Consider the following 22308-nt stretch of genomic DNA (forward strand, 5'->3'; position numbering starts at 1 on the left):
TGGAAAGTATCGCGATGTGTGCTGAATGAGACTTCTTGAACGTGATTTCAAAGCGATAAACATCTCATGTCAGTGACGCTAGAGGCGCTTGACCACGCTTCAGTTTTTGACGCTTTGGGGTTGACGCACAGCGCGTGATGCGCGTAGTGGGAGGGGCGGCGCTGTTTATTAATGATGTATTATTATTATTTAGGTCTTTCTCGGTTATTATTTCGAAGCTGTGTTGATTTGCTGTTTATTAATATTTTTAAAACTATAACGCTAAATCTATCAACATTTATTTAGATGTTATCATGTATTCATTCATTTCTTTATTTTAATTATATTATTTCGGTCTTATTACAGGTGAAATATTACAGTGAGCCAGAACACGGGCCGAGCGGGGCTCATTCTAAACCCATTAGCGGACATTCATATCACAGAATCTGACAGCGATCAGAGGCTCATCAGCGACAGCATTTTTAAGAAGCCTTTACAATAACCTTAATAAAAACTTTTAACTTTAGAGTCTAAAGTAAAAAAAAAAATAAAAAAAAAAATAAAAAAATAAATCTGTAGGCTTATCGCTAATAAATAAATTATTTATTTATTTATTTTTATTTTTTGTTCTTTTTATTTAAACTAAATTGTTTCTTAATGTGAAAATGTGTTACAGTTATGTGTCAAGGACTTGATATTGAATTCTGTAATAAAAAAATAAAAAAATCTAGGCCTATGAAAAAAAAAAGAAATCAATGAAAAAGTAAAAAAAGAACCATTGCGCATTTTACAGCTAAAAAAGTTTTAATGTGTTTTTGTCACCAGCAATACAGTATGTTGCTCAGTTTTGTACAGTAAGTTAAGCTCCGATTTTTTTTTTCAAGTTTCAGTGAGTTTCTTCTGTTGTCCTGTGGAAAATAAAATAATAATAATAATAATTAATCAGAAAATATCGTGCTGATGCACGAAAGATGACTCCAGTTGAAATGCATTAGTTTAAAAAAAACGTGCTGCAATCACGAAAATAAGGAAATAAACGTGTGCCTGCCACGAATAAATAGATTAAATTACGTGACAAAATCACGAACTGCCTTTCCGTGTGTGGACCACGGAAGATGAGTGTCATTGACTTGCGTTAGAGTTATCCGTGATCTCAGCACAGACTCACTCCGTGCTCCTATCACAGATTTTAGTTAGGCTAACAGAATAAAAGTGAATTTGTATGATGGCAGGACAATGCAATAGTTACAATAACAGTCAGGTTGGTTATGGTATTTGGTGTTGAAAAAAAAAAAATACTTCAATTGTTGCGTTTCCAGATGAGATAGCACGTCCATTGAGTGAGGTCTGTACTCCATCACTGAAACGATCCGTGTACGGACCACGGAAGATGAGTGTCATTGACTTGCGTTAGAGTTATCCGTGATCTCAGCACAGACTCACTCCGTGCTCCTATCACAGATTTTAGTTCTGACTATAGCCAAAATGTGTGTAAAACGCCATCAAACTGGATTTTATGATGACAGGACGAGAAAAAATGCCAAGTTAATTACATGCCATTGCAACAGAGTCGTCGAAGAGCTTACAAGTTCCTAAACAAGTGAGTGAGGTCAGGTTGTTGAGGTCCATGCCATCACGGGACTTTGGTTATCTAACTGAAACAAACGTAATTTTTATGATGACAGGACAATGCAATAACTACAACAGCTGTCTGGTTAACGTCTTTATGGCATTTGGTGTTGGAAAAGAAACAAATACTTCAAATGTTGCGTTTCCAAATGAGAAAGCACGTCCGTTCAGCGAGTTCTGTACTCCGTCATTGAAACGGGTATCCGTGTGTGGACCACGGGAGGTCAGTGTCATTGACTTGCGTTGGAGAAATATCCGTGGCCGGGTCACGGAATTTGGGGCAATTCCGTGATGGCTTCACGGATTTTGAGTTAAGGACCCGTGGACATTTCACGGAATTCTGTGAGACCAGGTTGTACAAGTTACTAGTTACTTTTTAGCTGGGGATATTTAGTTACCAAAAAAATAAATAAAAAACATTCATATCAAAGTGATTGGTCAGCGGTCCCTGTGTGTTGTGATTGGTCAGCTGTCCCGGTATTTTGTAAACTTGTGATTGGTCAACTGTCCCAGTGTGTTGTGAACTTGTGATTGGTCAGCTGTCCCAGTCTGTTGTGATTGGTCAGCTGTCCCAGTGTGTTGTGACTGGTCAGCTGTCCCACTGTGTTGTGATTGGTCAGCTGTCCCAGTGTGTTGTGATTGGTCAGCTGTCCCAGTGTGTTGTGATTGGTTAGCTGTCTCAGTGTTTTGTAAACTTGTGATTGGTCAACTGTCCCAGTGTGTTGTGAACTTGTGATTGGTCAGCTGTCCCAGTGTGTTGTGATTGGTCAGCTGTCCCAGTGTGTTGTGATTGGTTAGCTGTCCCAGTGTGTTGTGATTGGTTAGCTGTCTCAGTGTTTTGTAAACTTGTGATTGGTCAACTGTCCCAGTGTGTTGTGAACTTGTGATTGGTCAGCTGTCCCAGTGTGTTGTGATTGGTCAGCTGTCCCAGTGTGTTGTGATTGGTCAGCTGTCCCAGTGTGTTGTGATTGGTTAGCTGTCTCAGTGTTTTGTAAACTTGTGATTGGTCAACTGTCCCAGTGTGTTGTGAACTTGTGATTGGTCAGCTGTCCCAGTGTGTTGTGATTGGTCAGCTGTCTCGGTGTGTTGTGATTGGTCAGCTGTCCCAATGTGTTGTGATTGGTCAGCTGTCCCAGTGTGTTGTGATTGGTCAGCTTTCCCAGTGTGTTGTGATTGGTTAGCTGTACCAGTGTGTTGTGATTGGTGAACAGCTCAGCTGGTGTTTCAGTACTGCCTGCCCCTTGCCAAAGTAGCAAGATCCCTCTGATAAGGATGACATCAATATTGCCATATCAATTTGATATTGTTTTGGAAAACAACACTGAAGTCCAAACAATTGGTTTATTGTAGTTCTTGAAAAGGGATTTAATAAAAAAAAATGAAATATCTCCCTTTGGAGTTGACTTTGAGATGTGTAACTTTGTAGATCTTTTTTTTTACTCACTACACACTGACTAAAATTCAAAAAGTGAAAAAGTATAATAGGACCCCACTAAGAATATCTGCTTGTTACGTCTGACATCATCTTTCACCACTTCTAAGACCTAATGCTCTGCCAGACGCCTCCCAAAAAACAACTGATTGAGCACAACAAATACGTAATATTAATGAAATAGTGTTAATAAATGGCTGCTGAGATAGTATTCTCAAGTGAAATGAGTCAAGGCTTGAAACCCTGCTGGTCGTCCCGCGCAGCAAGACGTGGGCAGTGATAGAAAAAGCCCATGCAAATCCTATGGCAGGCCACCTGGGGGCTCAGAACACGATCCAGCGCCTGCGCAACCGATTCCACTGGCCAGGCCTAGAGGCTGAAATCCGAAAAGGTCGGCCCCATTACGTACCATGTGCGGCAACCAGCAGAAGGAAAGAGGACCAGCTCTACCACATCAATCTCCTGAATCGCTGGGTCGGGACCGGCCTCAGCTCTCTGACTACACCAGCTCGACTCCCGTGGTTGTTGATATGGATCACCAAATCTCGGCCGCCCAGAAGTCGGAGCTGCAACAACTGGTCAGTCAGATTCAGGATGTGTTCTCCCCCCAGCCTGGGTGGACCCACATCTAGGAGCATGCATCCGCACACCACCAGGGACCATCGTCCGGCAGCGGACCTACCGTGTCTAGGAGGCTCTGCGACATGCCATCGAGGAAGAGGTACAGGAGATGCTGGGGTTAGGGGTAATTGAACCATCATGCAGCCCATGGTCCAGCCCCATCGTAATGGTTCCAAAGCCCGATGGCACCCTCTGCTTCTGTAATGACTTCTTCTGTCTTAACGAAGTCTCCAAGTTTGACTGCTACCCAATGCCCTGTGTCGACGAGTTGTTGGACCATTTGGGAAGGGTCTACTCACCAAGGTCTACTGGCAGGTCCCCTTAACAGAACAGGCCAAACCAAAGACGGCCTTCTCTACCGCAAGGGGCCACTGGCAGTACCGGGTCCTTCCCTTCGGCCTACACGGGGCTCCGGCCACCTTCCAATGACTAATGGACGTCCTGCTACGGCCACACCAAGTGTACATGGCGGCCTACATTGACAATGTTTTCATTCATTCGGAGACTTGGGAGGACCATCTTTAGCGGCTGCGGAGGGTGCTGTTGAAACTAGACTGGGCTGGCCTGACTGCCAACCCTCGGAAGTGTCATCTGGCCCTCGCCGAAGCTAAGTACCTGGGGTACCAGGTGGGTCGTGGCCTCATTAGACTGCAAGAGAAGGTGGCAGCTATCCTCTCCGTGCCGCGGCTCACCTCCAAGTCGCAGGTACGGGCCTTTTTGGGGTTGGCGAGGTACTACCGCTGCTTTATGTATGTCAGGATCCACTCCCCGCCCTCCTCTGATCTCTCCTCTTCTCCATAGGAACAGGATGACGCTTGGGGGGAGTGGGTTGGGGGAGTGTGACACGTGTCCCGAGCTCTCATCAGTGTCCCCCTGGAAACCACGGGCTGAGCGGCCACACCTGCGCACCATTAGGCTCTGGTTATTTAAACCCAGCAAACGAACGCAGAGGTGAGAGATGTCTCCACAAGACTCGACTAACCCCTTACTCTATTGTTTCTGCAGAGAGCAGTGTGTGACCGCCAGCCCCACCGCACATGGAGAGCACGGACCCACACCACACCAGTGCACCAATTGGAGAGGAAGCCAAGCACCGAGCACCAAACCGCCTCACACCAATGCCTTTTCACCCCCTACCCTTAATAAAATCCACCCTTCGGGGAACTTATCTGCATCATCGAGTCGTGTCCTTCTTCACCCCGCCACAATACTCAGTAACAAACTGTGAATTAAAAGTATCGAATTAGATTATTTTGCCTTTTTTTTTGTACTTAAGTACAAAGAAAAATACACCTTTAAAAATATACTCAAAACAGTACAAGTACCTGAAAAAAACTACTTAATTACAGTAACGTGAGTAGTTGTAATTCGTTACTTCCCACCACTGCACACAAATACATAACAAATAGCAGAAATAGGAGAGAGAGAGAGAGAGAGAGAGGAAAAAAGCAGTTGTGAGACATTAAGTAGAAAACATGATGTATTTCATGGCTAAGTTTGATTTCATTTGGAAGTCGTGGCCTTGTGGTTAGAGAGTTTGACTCCTAACCCTAGGGTTGTGGGTTAGAATCTTGGGCCAGCAATACCAAGACTGAGGTGCCCTTGAGGAAGGCACTGAACCCCCAACTGCTCCCCGGCCACCGCAGCATAAATGGCTGCCCACTTGCTCAAGGACACCTAAGTCGTGGTATTGAGAACTGTTCATGCACCCCCCCACCTACAATTCCTGCCGGCCCGACACTCGAACTCACAACCTTTCGATTGCAAGTCCGACTTTCTAACCATTAGGCCACGACTTCCAAGGGTGATTTAGGCACTTTCACAGAAACAGTGTTGTCTGAAGAGTGATGCAAAACACAATCTGTAATCTGATCAGAGTCCAGACTGAGATGCTTCTGTACAAATCTGAAAATACAAAAGCTTTTTTTCTTTTTTTCGGTCCAGACGTTCAAGAACCTGGATAATATTTGGATATGTATGGAGTTAATATAATGCCGCATATATATATATATAAAAATAATAATAATAATAATAAAGATAATAATATAATAATACAATAATAAAGTTTTGCAAAAGAAAATAAAGTATTGGGGGGGGAAAATTAAGTACAAAGCAATGATTCTCCAATACATATTTTCCATGGCTAAATCTACTCATTTATTTGCAACGCTGCTTTTATTTTCCATTTCAGTCTAGTTTGAGCTTGCAATAGATCTCACTTTCTGGCACTGTTCTGACGTGGGGTCGGAGCCAAGGGACGGGGGCGTGAACAACATGCCTCCCTGGAAGTGACATCATCACATCGATTCCTTTTATTCTCTAAAATTAAAACGTGCATGTTTCTGTTTTTAACTTTATTAACAAATGTAAATGTGTATTAGCAGCATCTGCTCAAGTTAAAGAAGTTGTTAACATGAACATCTGGGCCCGTATTCATAAAGATTCTAAGAATCCTCTCAGAAAACTCTTAATTTAGCTTAAAAACTTTTATGTAGGAGTCTTAGCTTAAAAGTGATTCGGGACGATCTGAGAGCAACTCTGAGTAAGGAAAAGACAAAAACTTTCATCTTAGTGAGGAGGCGGGGTTGACCCTGTTGCTATGTATGACATAATCTTTTGAAGACTGTGATTGGTTGGTTGTCCAAGAAGGAAAAAAAGAGTGATTTTAAGTATAGGCTCTATTCTAATTCTCACTTTGAATTAACATTCGTAATTCATCCTATTTGACCGTTCTCTCTCTCACACACACACACACACATTATATGTGTGTATATAAATCCTTTTTTTTATTTACCATGCTTGTGATTTCCTATAAGGTATTTGATTGGCTTAGAATGATACAAATTGTTCCAATCTTTCCATTTACAGTGATTGCTGTCCTATTTAAGTGGGGGTTCGAATGTTGGTTTTAATGTATCAAGCATGGAATCAAAACCAAGAAGGGTGAGAAAGTCAAACTGGACAGAGGAACAGTGTTTACTGTTAGCCCAGTTAGTGGATGAACACAAGGCCTTTCTTAAAGGAAAATTTGGGCCAGGTGTCACAGAAAGGGACAAGAAGCAGACATGGGAGCGTATAGCACAAACTATTAACGGTTCATTCCCCCTGCTTGTGCGCACCTATAAGCCTGCTATATTCATAAATACAGTTTTTTGAGCCTGCAAGGTGGGAATGTCTAGTGGAAACGAAATGAACTGCGACACAATAAGATGTTCTGAAAGTGCTGCAATTGTTTGTGTGATCACTCTGCTTACAGAAGGTGGTGACAGACCCAAATCATCACTATTGCTTTGTTGCAATTTCCCATTTGCCAAATATCGTAATGTAGTGATTACTTTAATTTATATATTAAATTATAAATTATTATATCTATACAGTATTATTAACTCACTGTCATCCATTGTCTGCAACACATTTCTTCTTCCTCGTCTTTCTGCCATTTTCTCCTCTGCTAGAGAAACTCTTAAGCCTCTTAAAAGTCCTCGTCTGTGCTCCTAACAAGTTTGACCTTAAGACCTCCTTTAAGGGTTAAGATGCTTTCTGAATTACTTTTTTCTTTACTATGATTTTTCCTTTAATTTTAAGAGTAAACGCCCACATTTCTAAGAATTTTCTTAGAATTTTGTCACTAGGAGCTACTTTTTGTCTTAAGATTCTTTATGAATAAGGTGTCACGGTTGGTAAACCGTGATCTCGGGGTGTTTACACTTTGTGGTGAATTCTGTGTGTTCCACGTCTGCACTAATTAGTTGTGGGCGCCTCCGTTAATTGTATCAGCAACAGCTGCCACTCATTACTCATCCACTATATAATGGCTTGTCTCACGTCATGTGTTTGTGAGATCGTTGTTCTATGTTGATATGTTACCCTTCGTCTGGCTATCAGTGTTGTTTTGCGTTTGGATGTCTGTGTTTCCCCAGAACCTCATCCACGCTTCGCACGTTCACTCAGCCACGGACACTTACCTTCGGCTCTATTCCCCGCAGTTCCTGTGCCACTCTCTCCTGTTGCCTCACGCCGTCTTCATCTGGATTACTAACCTTCTCTCCACCATCATCTGGATTTCTCACCGCTTCACCATCCCCTCGGAGTATCGCTGTCTCATCGTCATTGTTTGTTTATGTACCACCGCTATATCTTCTCATTAAAACTGTAAACTTGCTATTGCTTCCAGACTGTCCTTCACCACCCATCACATAAGGGCCCTGCTGTTTATTTCTCTCAAATGTGCACACATTTATAGCATTAAAATGTGTATTGTTTAATTTGGTTAACTAAATGTGTATTAACAGTGTTTAAAATATCTTAACTTGTGGGAGGACGCCAGCGCACAGAAGTGTTGTTTGTTCATATTAGTTCAGAGTTACTGCTAGTTTTAACAATGCTTTTGGAAAAGGCAGCCCTGACGAGCTTTGTAATACAGGTCCTTCTCAAAAAATTTGCTTATTGTGTTAAAAGTTCATTATTTTCCATAGTGTAATGATAAAAATTAAACTTTCATATATTTTAGATTCATTGCAAACCAACTGAAATATTTCAGGTCTTTTATTGTTTTAATACTGATGATTTTGGCATACAGCTCATGAAAACCCCAAATTCCTATCTCAAAACATTAGCATATCATGAAAAGGTTCTCTAAACGAGCTATTAACCTAATCATCTGAATCCACTAATTAACTCCAAACACCTGCAACAGATTCCTGAGGCTTTTAAAAACTCCCAGCCTGGTTCATTACTCTAAACCGCAATCATGGGTAAGACTGCCGACCTGACTGCTGTCCAGAAGGCCATCATTGACACCCTCAAGCGAGAGGGTAAGACACAGAAAGAAATTTCTGAACCAATAGGCTGTTCCCAGAGTGCTGTATCAAGGCACCTCAGTGGGAAGTCTGTGGGAAGGAAAAAGTGTGACAAAAAACGCTGCACAGCGAGAAGAGGTGACCGGTCCCTGAGGAAGATTGTGGAGAAGGACCGATTCCAGACCTTGGGGGACCTGCGGAAGCAGTGGACTGAGTCTGGAGTAGAAACATCCAGAGCCACCGTGCACAGGCGTGTGCAGGAAATGGGCTACAGAGAAGCAGCACTGGACTGTTGCTCAGTGGTCCAAAGTACTTTTTTCGGATGAAAGCAAATTTTGCATGTCATTCGGAAATCAAGGTGCCAGAGTCTGGAGGAAGACTGGGGAGAAGGAAATGCCAAAATGCCTGAAGTCCAGTGTCAAGTACCCACAGTCAGTGATGGTCTGGGGTGCCATGTCAGCTGCTGGTGTTGGTCCACTGTGTTTTATCAAGTGCAGGGTCAATGCAGCTAGTTATCAGGAGATTTTGGAGCACTTCATGCTTCCATCTGCTGAAAAGCTTTATGGAGATGAAGATTTTGTTTTTCAGCACGACCTGGCACCTGCTCAAAGTGCCAAAACCACTGGTAAATGGTTTACTGACCATGGTATTACTAGAGCCATATAGAGAGAGAGTTGTGACAACTCCATTGACTCCAATGGAATGCTTTTTTTACAGCAATGGCGGCTTGTGGAGCCTCTCAATAGTTCCCGGAAGTAGCAGCAAACCGATGCTGCGCCGTGGAGATGCAGCAGAACAAACTGTTTGCGACGCACTTTTAAAAGGTAAGACGTTTAAATAATAACATTGTATATTATAAGTACATCTAAATAACAGTAACTTGTAAATTAAAACCTTCTAGTAGATTATTAATCATTAAATGAGTAGATTTAAGGGATGTTATCAGATAACTAACAGATTAGGCTAGGATTGGAGCTGAATAAAGTTAGTAACGAACACCCTATTAATTGTAAAATGAGAAAATGAGCCTAAACACATTTTTTTGCAGGGTGGGGAAAGTTAGCTAACGTTACATATTAGTTCATATTCATATAGTACATGTTCATATTGTGACAGTGTCGAGTGGAAGTGGTAAAAATTAGGTTATAAAGTTTGTTCCTTATTACACATATTGAATAATTAAATTTCTTAATAATAAAATGCACCCTATTGAAATAAATTTAGAGTGAATTGAGTTTGCAAAAACATGGGTGGAGTGTTATTAGGCATTGTGATTCAATTGAGTATTACCTGTCTATATTATATAATACTACTGTATTATAGAAGTAATCATACTTAACATGTATTTTATTACTGTATTATATACTTAAACTTGTTAGTGTATAAATGTAACATACTGTGGGTGCTGGTAGGTGAAGGATTAGTGGTTCTTCACCACAGGACTTTTCTGTGATGGAGCATCAGTAATGATGCAAGTCAGGAGTACTGAGGGGACCATGGTGAGAATAAAAACAAAAGGTATGTTTCAAATAAACCAGTAATAAAGTAGTGTGGTAAATGGGTATTGTACTGCTGTTTTATTTAAGGAATCATACTAAACTAAACATGAAATACATATTATGAAATATAATTTAAGGAATCATACTGCAGTGAGGACCAATGATGTTATAGGCTGTCGGTCAGTGATTTTGGCTGGGTGCTGGACTGGTAGGTGGAGGATTAGTGTTGGCTGGGTGCTGGAAGGTGGAGGAGCTGTTTGCTGGTTGTTGAAGCTTGGCTACTGTTGGTCCTTTTCCTCTTTTTAGATTGGCTCTTGCTTCCAAGTTGTCCATCGTTTAAGTGTTGTTTTTTTCTGTCATTTCGTATTTTTTTAGCCTCAATCCTCAACCTCAGCCTTATAAATCTTTTGGAGATTTTTCCTTCTACTCCACAGCATGATGGAAGCCTGCTTGAGAGTGACTGAGCTTTTTCTCCAACACATCCACTGCATTGGGGAGCTCCATGAGGTAGGAACTACTCTTGGATCTAAATAGTTTCTCGATTTGTTGGGTGAAGTCATAGGCTTCCTGGGAGGGACAACAAAGAGCACCTGCCTTGAATTCTTTTAAGTTTAGTAAGATACTGTTATTTCCAACAGGATTGTCATCAGTTTGCCGTTTTGCAGTTTTGCATTTTCCACAGATGCTGGCAAATTGGATTAATTTGTGGACAATGTAGCCTGCGAGATGGAAGAGAATACATTTCTCTGTTTTTGTGAGGTCAGGTGCTGTTCTGTTCTCCACAATCAGCTGTTCCTCTCTGACTGATGGAGTGACGTTTTGTTTCACTGTTTCCAGGAAGTCTGCCAAAAAGCTACTGTAATCTTCCTGGTAGCTCCCAGAGGTGATGGTGGTGAAGAACTGCCCTACTGATATGATTCTCAGTGCATGAATTCCACTGGAGTTGGTATGGGATTTTTAGACCTCACACAGCTGAATGTATTTTCAAGACAGTCTTGTGTGAACCTTGAAGTTAACACAAACCTGTGTCCTCGTGTCAGCATCTCTTCCTGTATGCCCAAAACTGATTTGGTTGCCATTATCACCCCTTTTTGAACAGGCTTCCAAACTCCCTTATGACCAATCTTCATCCCATAGAATAGATGGATGATATCCTGTAGGAAGATTATGGCCTTTTCATACTCCTCTATCTTGACCCTGCTCAGTGCTGTAATTGGATGGCGAGATGACATAAGATCAAACCAATGATCCACTTGCTCCAGGAACCATGCTGTGGTCAGGTAGGAGAGAGGGCGGTTTTTCTTGCTGCACCATATACTTCAGTCCAGCACTTGTTGCCTTACTAACTACATTAAGAGCAGGACCAACCTTCATTTTCTCAAAGTGGCTTGGCTCGATGGCTGCAGCTGATAGATGGGGAGCTACTTTTAATGCCATCCTTTCTTGAAAGGACAATAAGTCCTTAATAGGGACCACTGAAACCTCATTGGAAGGTAGGTTCTCTTTGTTAACCACATTCTCTGGAATTGTTAACACCTGTCCACGGACGGGGTACTTTTTAGATTTTTCACCAGATGTGGGACATCAGGCATGAAATGGAGACACCTATCCGCTGTTGTTGGATGCGGCACAGATGTTTTGGTGTGATTGACCCCAAAGGATTTCCACATGGCCTGGTTAGGGCTACCCATATCGGTGGTGACAGCAAGCACATGTAGCCCTATGGATGTTGCCCTCTCTATTAATTCTGTAACTATTGGCTTGTATTCTGCTCCGTTGGTAGAATTGCCACTGCAATGATATGCCACTACTTGTTTCCAGCGAGTTGTGTTTCCAGCCAACATAAACACACAAGCATGTGTTGCTACTCCTGTGTGACCTGGCAAAGTGACATCACCATAGAGTTTGCCTGTCAGCATGTGCAGCTCCACACTTGGAGTGATTGCCATTTCATCCAAGGACAGCACACACTCCCTTTCAAGGTCTGCCAACCCATCTACTTACAGTTTTAAAAAAATCAAATACCTCTGTCAATATACCAGGCTCAAATTTGATACATTCCATCCTTCTTTGCAGGGTTCTGATTGCTGGCAAGGGAATCTGCAATTCCTGTAGGGTCTTGTAACCAGTTGGACCGGCTGCAAAGCAAATTTTTAATGCCTTCTTAATTGTTTCATTGCTCCATTTCATACCTTTTGTGGTTCGTCTTCCTAATGCCATAATTTGGTCTTTTGCTTTAAAAGGTTGTCCCTAATTTTAATTATTTTTTTGAGAGCTGCATTTTCATTCTTTATTTTTCTTAGTGCTGCCTTTGCATTTTTTTATATTTTTTATTGTCTCTTTAATTTTTTTAAAGGGGGGGTGAAATGCTCGTTTTCACTCAATATCCTGTTAATCTTGAGTACCTATAGAGTAGTACTGCATCCTTCATAACTCCAAAAAATGTCTTTAGTTTTATTATATTTATAAGAGAAAGATAGTCTGTACCGATTTTTCCCGGAAAAACACGAAAGGCTGGAGGCATGACGTGTGGGCGGAGCTAAAGAATCACGAGAGCCAGTAGGCTTTTGCGTTGAGAGCGTGTGGAAGCTGTGACACAGATCCAGAGGCTGAAATGTAACAAGAGCAGCATCAGCAAACAACGTCTCTATGTGGTGTGTACTAAAACTGTATATATTTGCTTAGTGGTTTTGGAAAATGACTAAGTTCCACTTTATGTCGTTTTTTTTTTTTTTTTTTTTTTTTTTAAGCTGTACATGTGGAAAGTGCAGTTTGATGACAACATCGCATGTTGTTTACTTGATGTGCTTACGCGCCGATAGCTAAGTTAACAACACAGAGATATTTGAAGCAGTTTTACTCACCGCCTGCGGTTACAACACACGATCGTGACCCTTTTTCGTTGGGACTGCATTATCCTTAAGAAATAAACGATACGCAAATCCGTCGTCAAATTGGGCCTTGTTTGTAAAACAAGCATCTTTGAAATGCAGGGAACAAACACAAACACTTGCACAACTCCGTCGATGCTCTGTAAAAATAAACTCCATCCACTGGTCCCTTAATGCTGTTTCTCTTTTGGTAATCTGTGCAGGGTTGTCTTGCCCTGGCAACCAAAAACACACTTCTTTTGTGACATTTGTCGACGCTCTGGCTCTGATCAGTGAAGTCTGTTGTGCTCTCAGTGCTCTGCTATACGGGAGCGCGCTCTTCCGGCAGAAGTGCCTCAGGACCCATATAAGGAAATTCAGCTCCATCTAACGTCACACAGAGCCATACTCGAAAAAAACTTTCCGAAACTTGTGACAAACCTGAAGGAGTATTTTGGGAACAGAAATACTCCTTCAAACGTACAAATTAATTTTTGAAACTTTGTCCATGTTTAGCATGGGAATCCAACTCTTTAACAGTGTAAAAAACTCAGTATGCATAAAATAGCATTTCACCCCCCCCCCCCCCCCCCCCCCTTAATAGACCCAGGTAACTGACTGATGGTTCACTGGAATGCTGACTGACTTGCTGCATGCTGACTGGGTAGTGTCACCTGTCCCTGTCTCTCCTCTCTAGCAATGTCCTCTATTTCTTCACTGTCGCTTTCCCTTCTCTGAGTGTCCTTATTCTTTTTTTCCTCAACCTTTGAAACTGATAGAGGCAGAATACATTGTAATACATACATTGCTAATTTTAAATATTGAAAATATCACATCACTTCAAAATTAGAAATATTACTTCAACTAGTATGAGTTTGTACTTATTATATATATCACCTGTAATACTATAGCTGTGATCAGCAGTGATTTGCTGTATGTCTACAGGTCTAAGGGTGCATCGTGGAGCAGGCCCCTCCTCTTTCTGACCACAGGACGATGCACAAAGATTGTGGGAATAGCATCTGGTCTCAGCCTACTCTTGAATTTTTTGGTCATGACAAATTGGTTTGCCTCAAAATGTGCCTGCAGAGCACTTTTTTTTTTTTGTCTACCCACATACTGTACATATCACATGGTGGTTAAATGCACAGTTATAGGTAACACTAATGACTCCCTCCAATGTCTCACCATGAGTCTCAGCTCCCTGGGTTTTGCTTGTTCCTTATTCCCAGTAAAAAAAATTCCATTTAAAAAGTGCAAATAAATTTAAATATAATTACAAATTTTTTTGTTGTTGTAATTTTTATTTGTATTTAGATTGCTCCTGCTGACTTGAGCCAACCATTATTTTCTCCTCTCCATGTCAGCGGGGAAGCCATACATTCGCACACCTTCCTCTGACCGAGTGGAGCATCCCCATGCAGCACAGCAAACCATGGTGGAGACTATGCAAGGACAACATGAAAGAAAGGACACATACACAATGCTTGGCATGCTATTAAATCTATTAGGAATGTTTTCATGAATTCCTTTAAATAGTTAATTGCATTTATTTGAATAAAAAGACAAAGAAAAAGTAATCTCATAATATATAATTACAATTACATCATTACTTTTGAATGGTAGTGTACATGTTTATATATGAGTATGCTTAAGTTGTTTTAAACCTGAATATATTGTGTATACAAATAAGTATTGGAAGAATTATACATTAGATAAATAATATCTATAATACACAATTATATTACTATATGTAATTGTATGAATTGTAAACAATAAGCTTCATTTTACATTTACTTAACATGCTAATTACTGCTGCTTATAGTTAATTGACCCATTGTGCGGTGCGAGCTGAAAATCACCTGTCACCAGCCTTTCTCTGTACTATCTGGAAGTCATAAAGTCATCAATATGACATTAGTTAACATCAGATCAGTGAAAAAAAGAATAATGTGTAACATAAAAAGGCAACAGCAACCCGTGTTTATACAACTTAACGTTAGTCTGAAATGAGTTTTTAAAATAACGGCAAATAACGGTAACTAATCCTCAGAAATGAACTGATTTGATATTTTAAAAACATCGCTGAAAGTACATAATCATGCTACATACATATGTATGTATGTAAATATTTCAGATGGTGTCCATTGAATCTAAAATATATGAAAGTTTAATTTTTATCATTACATTATGGAAAATAATGAACTTTTATCACAATATTGAACAAACTGGACTTGCAACAAAAGCAATGCCGAACTATTTATCAATTTAAACTGTTGTATAAACATTGGGTCTGGTTAAAATACAGAGATGAAGGTCTTTAATTTAAAGTGCTGTTGTATTCTGTCTCATAGTGTGAACATGTGCTCAGTGTTTCCTTACCATGGTTGGTATATTGTCCATTACCATCGTTGGTATATTGTCCATTACAATTGTTGCCATTGTTTATTTATTTTATATTGTAGTTAAATTTATGTTGTACTCTGTCTCATAGCGTTAACATGAGCTCAGTGTTTTGGTATATTGTCCATTACCATCATTGGTATATTGTCCATTACCATCGTTGGTATATTGTCCATTACCATTGTTGGCATTGTTTATTCCTATTACATTGTTGGTATAAACTGTTATTATAATAATTACTTGTTACTTGTGGTAACGCCACCATGATATATTTGTAAATAATCTATGAGCAAAATAATAATGAAGCTCAATTATTAATCACTAAATGTGGAACTGGGGTGGGATTAAATAAGTTGTCTTCTTCCCACTCCCTTTCAGGCAGAATTCGATCGTCATATTTGAATACTGTATATTTTGTTTTTTGTTTTGTTTTTTTGTTTTCCTTGCACTATATGATTTAACTATATTTGTCTACCTTGAACTTTTTGTGCCATTGCCTGGAATAAATGAATAAAAAAAAATAAAAAAATAAAATAAAAAAAATGCTAGATTTTTGAGAAAGACCTGTATTGACTCCATAGATGTGCTGTTGTTTTGCTGATCCCTGTCCCTCTGGCGGTTATAAATGAAACTGCATGCGCCCTGCGGAAGAACGTTTAGGCTTCCACGTAAAAAAATAAATACATTAGTAATGATGTGGTTTTACTCTTTCATTTTCAGGACGAAGACTGTCTGTCCTGAACTGGGTTTGTTTATTTTTGGAGACGATGTGGAGATTCTGATGTAGTTTCAAGAGATTAATTTTCACTTTATTTGATTTCTGAATTATTTCTGAGTGAACTTGATTGTATTGGCTTTCTGGAGATTTCTTGGAGACTCTCTGGGTTGTTTTTGAGATGTTGCGCCTATTTTGCCATGATGTGGAGATAGAGGCGCGCGGCTGCTCGTGCACGCGCTGGTGCTCGTTGGCGCTCAGTTCCCGCGCGTGTGCCGCTGCCCCCGTCGTCTTGCGCGCGTATAGGACTGAGGGACGCCAGCCGTTGCTAGGGGACCAGTATCAGAAACACGACGACCACCACAAAACAAAGTCTGTCGAATAAACACATAAATCAGACATTATGATATAAAAAGAAGCAGGTAGCCCAGAAAAAAAGGTTATATATAGCAGATAAATCATATTAACTATCACAACGTTTAAAAAAAAAGTGTGTGTGTGTGTGTGTGTATGTGTGTGTAATGGCTTTAATTTGAATAACTGAAAGTTTAATCTCGAAAAGAGTGAAATAAAGCACTACCAAAATGTTTCCCATGTCTTTCACCACTGGACGGCGCTGTTCTACTTCTGCTGAACACGTTCACAGCACATACGTTCATTCACATTTAACACAGAGACTTTTGCAAACATAACTGGCCTGTAGAGAATAATTCAGACTGGTTCTCATACTGAGAAGATAAAGCAGCGATAACCCGTTTAACACTGCTTTAGACCAGCTGCTTATATTCCTCTGTATGGAAAATATTTATTTAAAAAATGCAATGCTCCCACATTGACTCAAATTACAGAAGGCAGTTTGCTGTACTTTAAGGAACGTGTCGCGCATGCGCCGCCTGATGACGAGCGCGAGGGCGGGTGACACCTGTGCGTGCGCGCGATTCAGATCAGATCAGACCAGCGGAGCACCGAGGAACATCCGGGCACACTAAACTCCCGAGTATTCCCGTCCGCCACGAGACCCGCGTCTCCTTGCGTCTGACGTCATGCTCCGGTAGGATCGATTACCTGCGGCACTGGATTATTGATGAGGATGAAGATGGAGGATCTGCCGGACTTCAGAGACGTGGAGAACAAGCTGGGTCGGAAAGTTCCGGAGAGTTTGATTCGTTCATTCGCGGGCGAACCGTTCAGAGGCTCGGAAACCCGCGAGCGAACCGATGATCTACAGACGCTTCACAACAAGATCAGCTTCCTGCGGCAACAGATGGTGAGTGTCCGGTCAAAGAGTCGTTTACACCGATCCAGAAGAGTCGCTTACACCGATCCAAAGAATCATTGCGTTAGTTTCGCTCAGTTTGTTCCGTTTAAAGTTCGTACGCGCGTTCACTATCATCACCAGACATATATCACGCATTTCTGTCTATAATCACAAAGCGTATCTGTATAATAATAAATCGAGATTCTCGAATCATTACATTCACTTGAACACGTTTAATGAAGGACAGATTCTCCGGAAGTGAACTGGACACCGCGGTGACTCTTGGGAGGCGTTTATTGATCTGATCAGTGATCATAATGGATGAGTGTGTGTGTGTGTGTGTGTGTGTGTGTGTGTGTGTGTGTGTCGTGTTCCTCGGGTCTCTGATCGACACCCGTCTGTTGTCCTGATGGTCCGAGGACTGGTTTAGAGAGGGTTAACTGGTCACTTTAGTGATTAACGGCGCGAACAGATGGTCTGAGATCCGCCGCCTGCTGCTCGCATGTGTTTGACTCACTCACTCACACACACTCACACACACACACAGAGACTCTCACACACACACGCACACAGACTCACTCACACACACCCACACACACACACACAATGTGGTTGTTCAGTGTTGTATATGTATAATTATAAATACAGTATTTTTAATATAATTCAATTAAAGTCTTCCATGTTTATATATAGTACCCTTTATTCGTTTACAGGTTTAATCTATTGGATGTTTATTATTTCAGCATAACTTAGTCCAAATGTAAAGTCAACATTTCTATTTATTTTTCAATCATTAATATTTTATTTCAGATCTATTCCAAATAACAAAACTAGTTTTAATAGTATTTACCTTCGTCTAATTTTAAGTGAGTTGCCCAGCAACATATCTAATCTATATTAAAGTTTATATTTTTCAGGCAACAGAAGCTGTTTGTGATAGTTAGTGTTCAGAGTGTGTTGTGTTGGTGATTTAGTGTCGAGGTCGTTGACCCCCGCAGGCCTGAACACTGTTTCTCTGACCCACACTAAACACTGGAGGACATTCTCAGGTCAAACCAGGACCAGGAGCTCACACACACACACACACACACACACAGACAGAGACACAGAGAGAGAGAGAGAGACACACACACACACACACACACACACAGAGAGAGACACACAGAAACACTCACTCAGAGAGAGAGAGAGAGAGAGAGAGAGACACACACACAGAGACACACACACAGAGAGAGAGACAAACACAGAGAGACACACACACAGAGAGAGAGAGAGACACACAGAAACACACTCAGAGAGAAAGACACACACACACACACACAGAGACACAGAGAGAGAGAGAGAGACACACACACACACACACACACACACACACACACACACAGAGAGAGAGACACACAGAAACACTCACTCAGAGAGAGAGAGAGAGAGAGACACACACAGAGAGAGACACAAACACAGAGAGACACACACACACACACAGAGAGAGAGAGAGAGAGAGAGAGACACACACAGAAACACACTCAGAGAGAAAGAGACACACACACACACACACACACAGAGAGAGACACACAGAAGCACACACTCAGAGAGAGAGACACACACACACACACACAGAGAGAGACACACACACACACACACAGAGAGACACAGAAGCACACACTCAGAGAGAGAGAGAGAGACACACACACACACAGAGAGAGACACACACACACACAGAGAGAGACACAGAAACACACACTCAGAGAGAGAGAAACACACACACACACACACACAGACAGTTCAGAGCAGATACAGAAAGTGTGTCAGTATTGATCTTAAAGGGCCAGTACTCTCAGAATGATCACCCATCATCAGATTAAACTAATGTCACGGTGTGTTGTGTTCATCGTCTGGAAGAGAGCAGCGTGAGCGTCGTCTGAGACTTCATGAATCACTGGACTGTTCCTGTAACACACAGCTGGCCTTTATTTGGATAAGGACAGTGTGTGTGTGTGGGTACAGACGGCTGTTGCCGTGGGGAACAGTGGCAGTATTATGGTCTGTCGGCGGGATCTGATCAGATGGACACAGAGCTCAGAGTTTGCTTTTGCTTTTCAGTCGCTTGTTCACGTCTAACACCAATCCCATTCAAATCAGCCTATTTGCATTCGCTTTATTTTCTTGCTGAGATGTTTTGCATGCATTTATCGTGTCACTAACTGCTGCTTGACTGCACTGGTGAAAAGAGATTAATATCCTGAGTTTGAACCAAAACCATAATAACTGATGATAATCAGAAATGTTTCTTGAGAAGCAAACCATATTTCACACGTAAATAATGACTGTTTATGATCATATAAATGCAGTGTTTCTGACGTGTGTCTCGATCGCAGGCTCATCTGCGCTCCATCGATGTCACACTGATGCATCAGCTGCTGTCCATCAACGAGGGCATCGAGTCGCTCCGCTGGGTGCTGGAGGAGCGCGGGGGCGGGGCCAGCCGCGAGGGCAGTGTGACGGACAGCCTGTGCAGCCTATCAGAGGGGGCGGAGTCAGAGCGCGGCTCCTGCAGCGACGGACTGGACGGGATCTCGCTGGGCAGTTATCTGGACACGCTCGGAGAGGACGACCTCGAACGCTCCTCGCCCGCTGACCTCTCAGACCACGAGACCTTCACCAGATCTCCTCCACGACCTCGCGTGGACACCGACGAGTACTACTGCTTCGGATAACGCTAACGAGTGCCTGAATAAAGACATGCGACCCAGATCCAAATGGAAATGATTATAGTAGCTGATGATTTAGCTCACGCTTCTCCTTCTAAAGGGAACGGTGAAGCTTCTTCAAGTCAACGAAGTTTGGGTTTGACTTGCAGTAAGAAACAGTGCTTTCTAAAAACCAGACTGATCCTTGAACCTGATTGTAAACTCAGATAATCTGTTCAACCCTTTGTCTTAAATGTGTGTGAGAATCCGGCTCGAGTCGATGGTGTTGTCCGTTTGCTGCGTTCACACTCACTCAATCGGTTCAATCTCAGTATAGTGACTGATCCAGGACTGTCTCCATCAGCAGACTGAAATTAAAAGTCTCTTCGGGTCTTAAAGAGTCTTCATTCACAGTTTCACAAATCAGGTTTGAAAAGGTCTTAATCACAAAGTCTCCAAGTAGTGGAATTAAATGTCTGATTCGATCTGGTTTGAACGTCTGAACATCCTTAAATCTAGATACATTTACTACAGATGCAAAATAAAGTCTTGAAGCCGAGTGTGAACGCAGCTGGCGCTTCTCGCTCACATGCTAACGCTAGCAGGCTAATTCCTCACGTTTACATCGACGGCTCTCGGTGCTCTGCTCAAGTGTGAACTGTTGAAGTGCAATTCCTGCTCAAGCCAAAGCTAGTAAACGACTCTTTAACGCTTCATTCAGGTTTAAATCTTCACTGCAATAATGAGATTGTTCTTACTTGAATCTGTTTTATTAACACCGGTACGATGTTTAGAGAACTGTAACGTCAGCAGGTTTTTAGCACACGTACATCTCAGAGACGTCTGTTTGAGGTCTGCATTACATCTGCCAGACGTGTTTTTAAGAGTCTCTGCTCGGATGAAACACTATCAGATGACAAACAGAGGTTTAGAAGATGTGTAACCGACATCCGAACGTCTATCAGATGTTCTCCAGATCTGTAGCAGACGCTCCTGTGCGGTTTTGTCTTGTGTTGGGGATGAATCCACGTGTTTGTGGCGGTGGTTATTTGTGCTGCTATTTCATTTGTTTCTTTGTGTGCTTGATTTGATTCAAAACTCCTAATTTATTGTTCATTTTTAACTTGGTTTTTTGGGGAAATGTCGTAATACATTGTGACTTATTTTGTTTTAACGAAATGCCTTAATGTGAAATAAAACTGAATAATTACAAACGACTGAGAGATGACTTACACACAACACATCACTGAAGAAAAGAGATCGGTGATGGGATCAAGACATTAAAGATGTCCAAACATGTAACTTTTAAAGTGCGATGTTCTCGTTTAGATTAACGAAGGGAGATAATGTGGTTCAGTTGTTGGTGCACAGAGTCTCATTGATTCACGACACAAAGAGTCGAGTTCAGTCAATGCAGCGGATTCATATCTGCGTGACTCCATCTATTCATGACGCCTGCCCACGCTCACAGACATAAAGACACGTTTGATACATGGCACGTCTTTAGCAGACACCACGCTATGATAATAACTCATTTACACAACATGTGAAACTCTGACGCTCATAAAGCATCGCCATCACAAACAGCTGAATGCTGGAGATCTGCAGCAGATGATAAAACCAGATAAAAGACGTGAGAAAGCCTGACTAAACCATCTGAAGTCTGAATGAGAAGTAGCTTTAAACATTTGAAGCTGAAGATTTTAATGTTGCGTCATCTGCTTTGCAAAAACACATTGCTAGCATGTTTTTATACATTTGCAAACATGTTTTAACACGAAAGACACGTTTAACTCAATGCTGACATGTCTTAACATTGTTAGCATGTTTTAGCAGATTCCTTACATGATTATTAGACGAGATATTAGATGTAAAGGCAGCGTCTGGATTCTCGGCTCATTCGAACACTGGGATGTTTCCCCGTTTATCATCAAGTCTTTGCTAGTTCAGAGTTAGCAATCTTATTTCCCATCATGCCTCAGAAGTCCCCGTGTAATGACAGAGCTTCTGTGTAAACTGAGCCGGACTGAAACCAGCGTTATCATGGAGAACAGAATATCATTTTGCTTTATTTCTATTTTCTTTATGGTTACATTACTGGTGTTTGTTTCTCGTCTCCTGTCTGTTGGCACAAACATGGAAGGATCTGCTTCGAGATCAGATAAACTCCTCCAACATGTGTCACGAACCCTGTGTTAACTGGTCAAACCACACACACGTGGGACATCACCTCAGACACAAACGTGTTTATCTCTAGTTAACTGGATAAATATCTGGTTTCTGATTAACAATCTCTGTGACGTTAATCATGAAGGTGAACTATGGAAAGATCATCTAAAGCTTCTTTGTTCAAACATGTTGAACTGGATCTCAGTATCTGACACACACACACACACACACACACACACATTATCAG

At 41.5% G+C, this 22308-nt stretch overlaps 1 protein-coding gene and 3 long non-coding RNA genes across 6 annotated transcripts in view; 3 read left to right on the forward strand and 1 right to left on the reverse strand.

Moving 5' to 3' along the window:
• The window catches only part of LOC128017682 (uncharacterized), a 181154-nt gene that overhangs the window by 111758 nt on the left and 47088 nt on the right, over window positions 1-22308 (reverse strand). The gene's annotated exons all lie outside the window — the stretch shown is intronic.
• Window positions 1-22308, forward strand: part of LOC128017679 (uncharacterized) — a 141811-nt gene that overhangs the window by 69755 nt on the left and 49748 nt on the right. The gene's annotated exons all lie outside the window — the stretch shown is intronic.
• LOC128017676 (uncharacterized) lies at window positions 9181-11384 on the forward strand. Of its 3 annotated transcripts, XR_008184492.1 has the most exons (6): window positions 9181-9284; window positions 9873-9978; window positions 10335-10466; window positions 10598-10718; window positions 10797-10905; window positions 11059-11384. It is a non-coding gene; the product is annotated as an uncharacterized LOC128017676 (long non-coding RNA). The 3 variants fall into 3 exon arrangements; XR_008184491.1 differs by having other exon boundaries at window positions 10797-11383; XR_008184493.1 differs by having other exon boundaries at window positions 10625-10718; window positions 10797-11383.
• On the forward strand, window positions 16850-21106 carry LOC128017610 (leucine rich adaptor protein 1-like). Its single transcript, XM_052603056.1, has 2 exons — window positions 16850-17214; window positions 19581-21106. Exons 1-2 carry the CDS (start codon window positions 17032-17034, stop codon window positions 19917-19919), a joined length of 522 nt encoding a protein of 173 aa, XP_052459016.1. The 5' UTR covers window positions 16850-17031; the 3' UTR covers window positions 19920-21106.

Source organism: Carassius gibelio, chromosome A7, assembly GCF_023724105.1.
Source record: "Carassius gibelio isolate Cgi1373 ecotype wild population from Czech Republic chromosome A7, carGib1.2-hapl.c, whole genome shotgun sequence".
NCBI lineage: Eukaryota > Metazoa > Chordata > Actinopteri > Cypriniformes > Cyprinidae > Carassius > Carassius gibelio.

Bases quoted from the DNA above. Each gene is read 5' to 3' on its own strand.
- LOC128017610 (XM_052603056.1), top strand. From the start codon at position 17,032: ATGAGGATGAAGATGGAGGATCTGCCGGACTTCAGAGACGTGGAGAAC. The intron at 17,215-19,580 runs GTGAGTGTCCGG...TCTCGATCGCAG, and splicing joins GCTTCCTGCGGCAACAGATG to GCTCATCTGCGCTCCATCGA.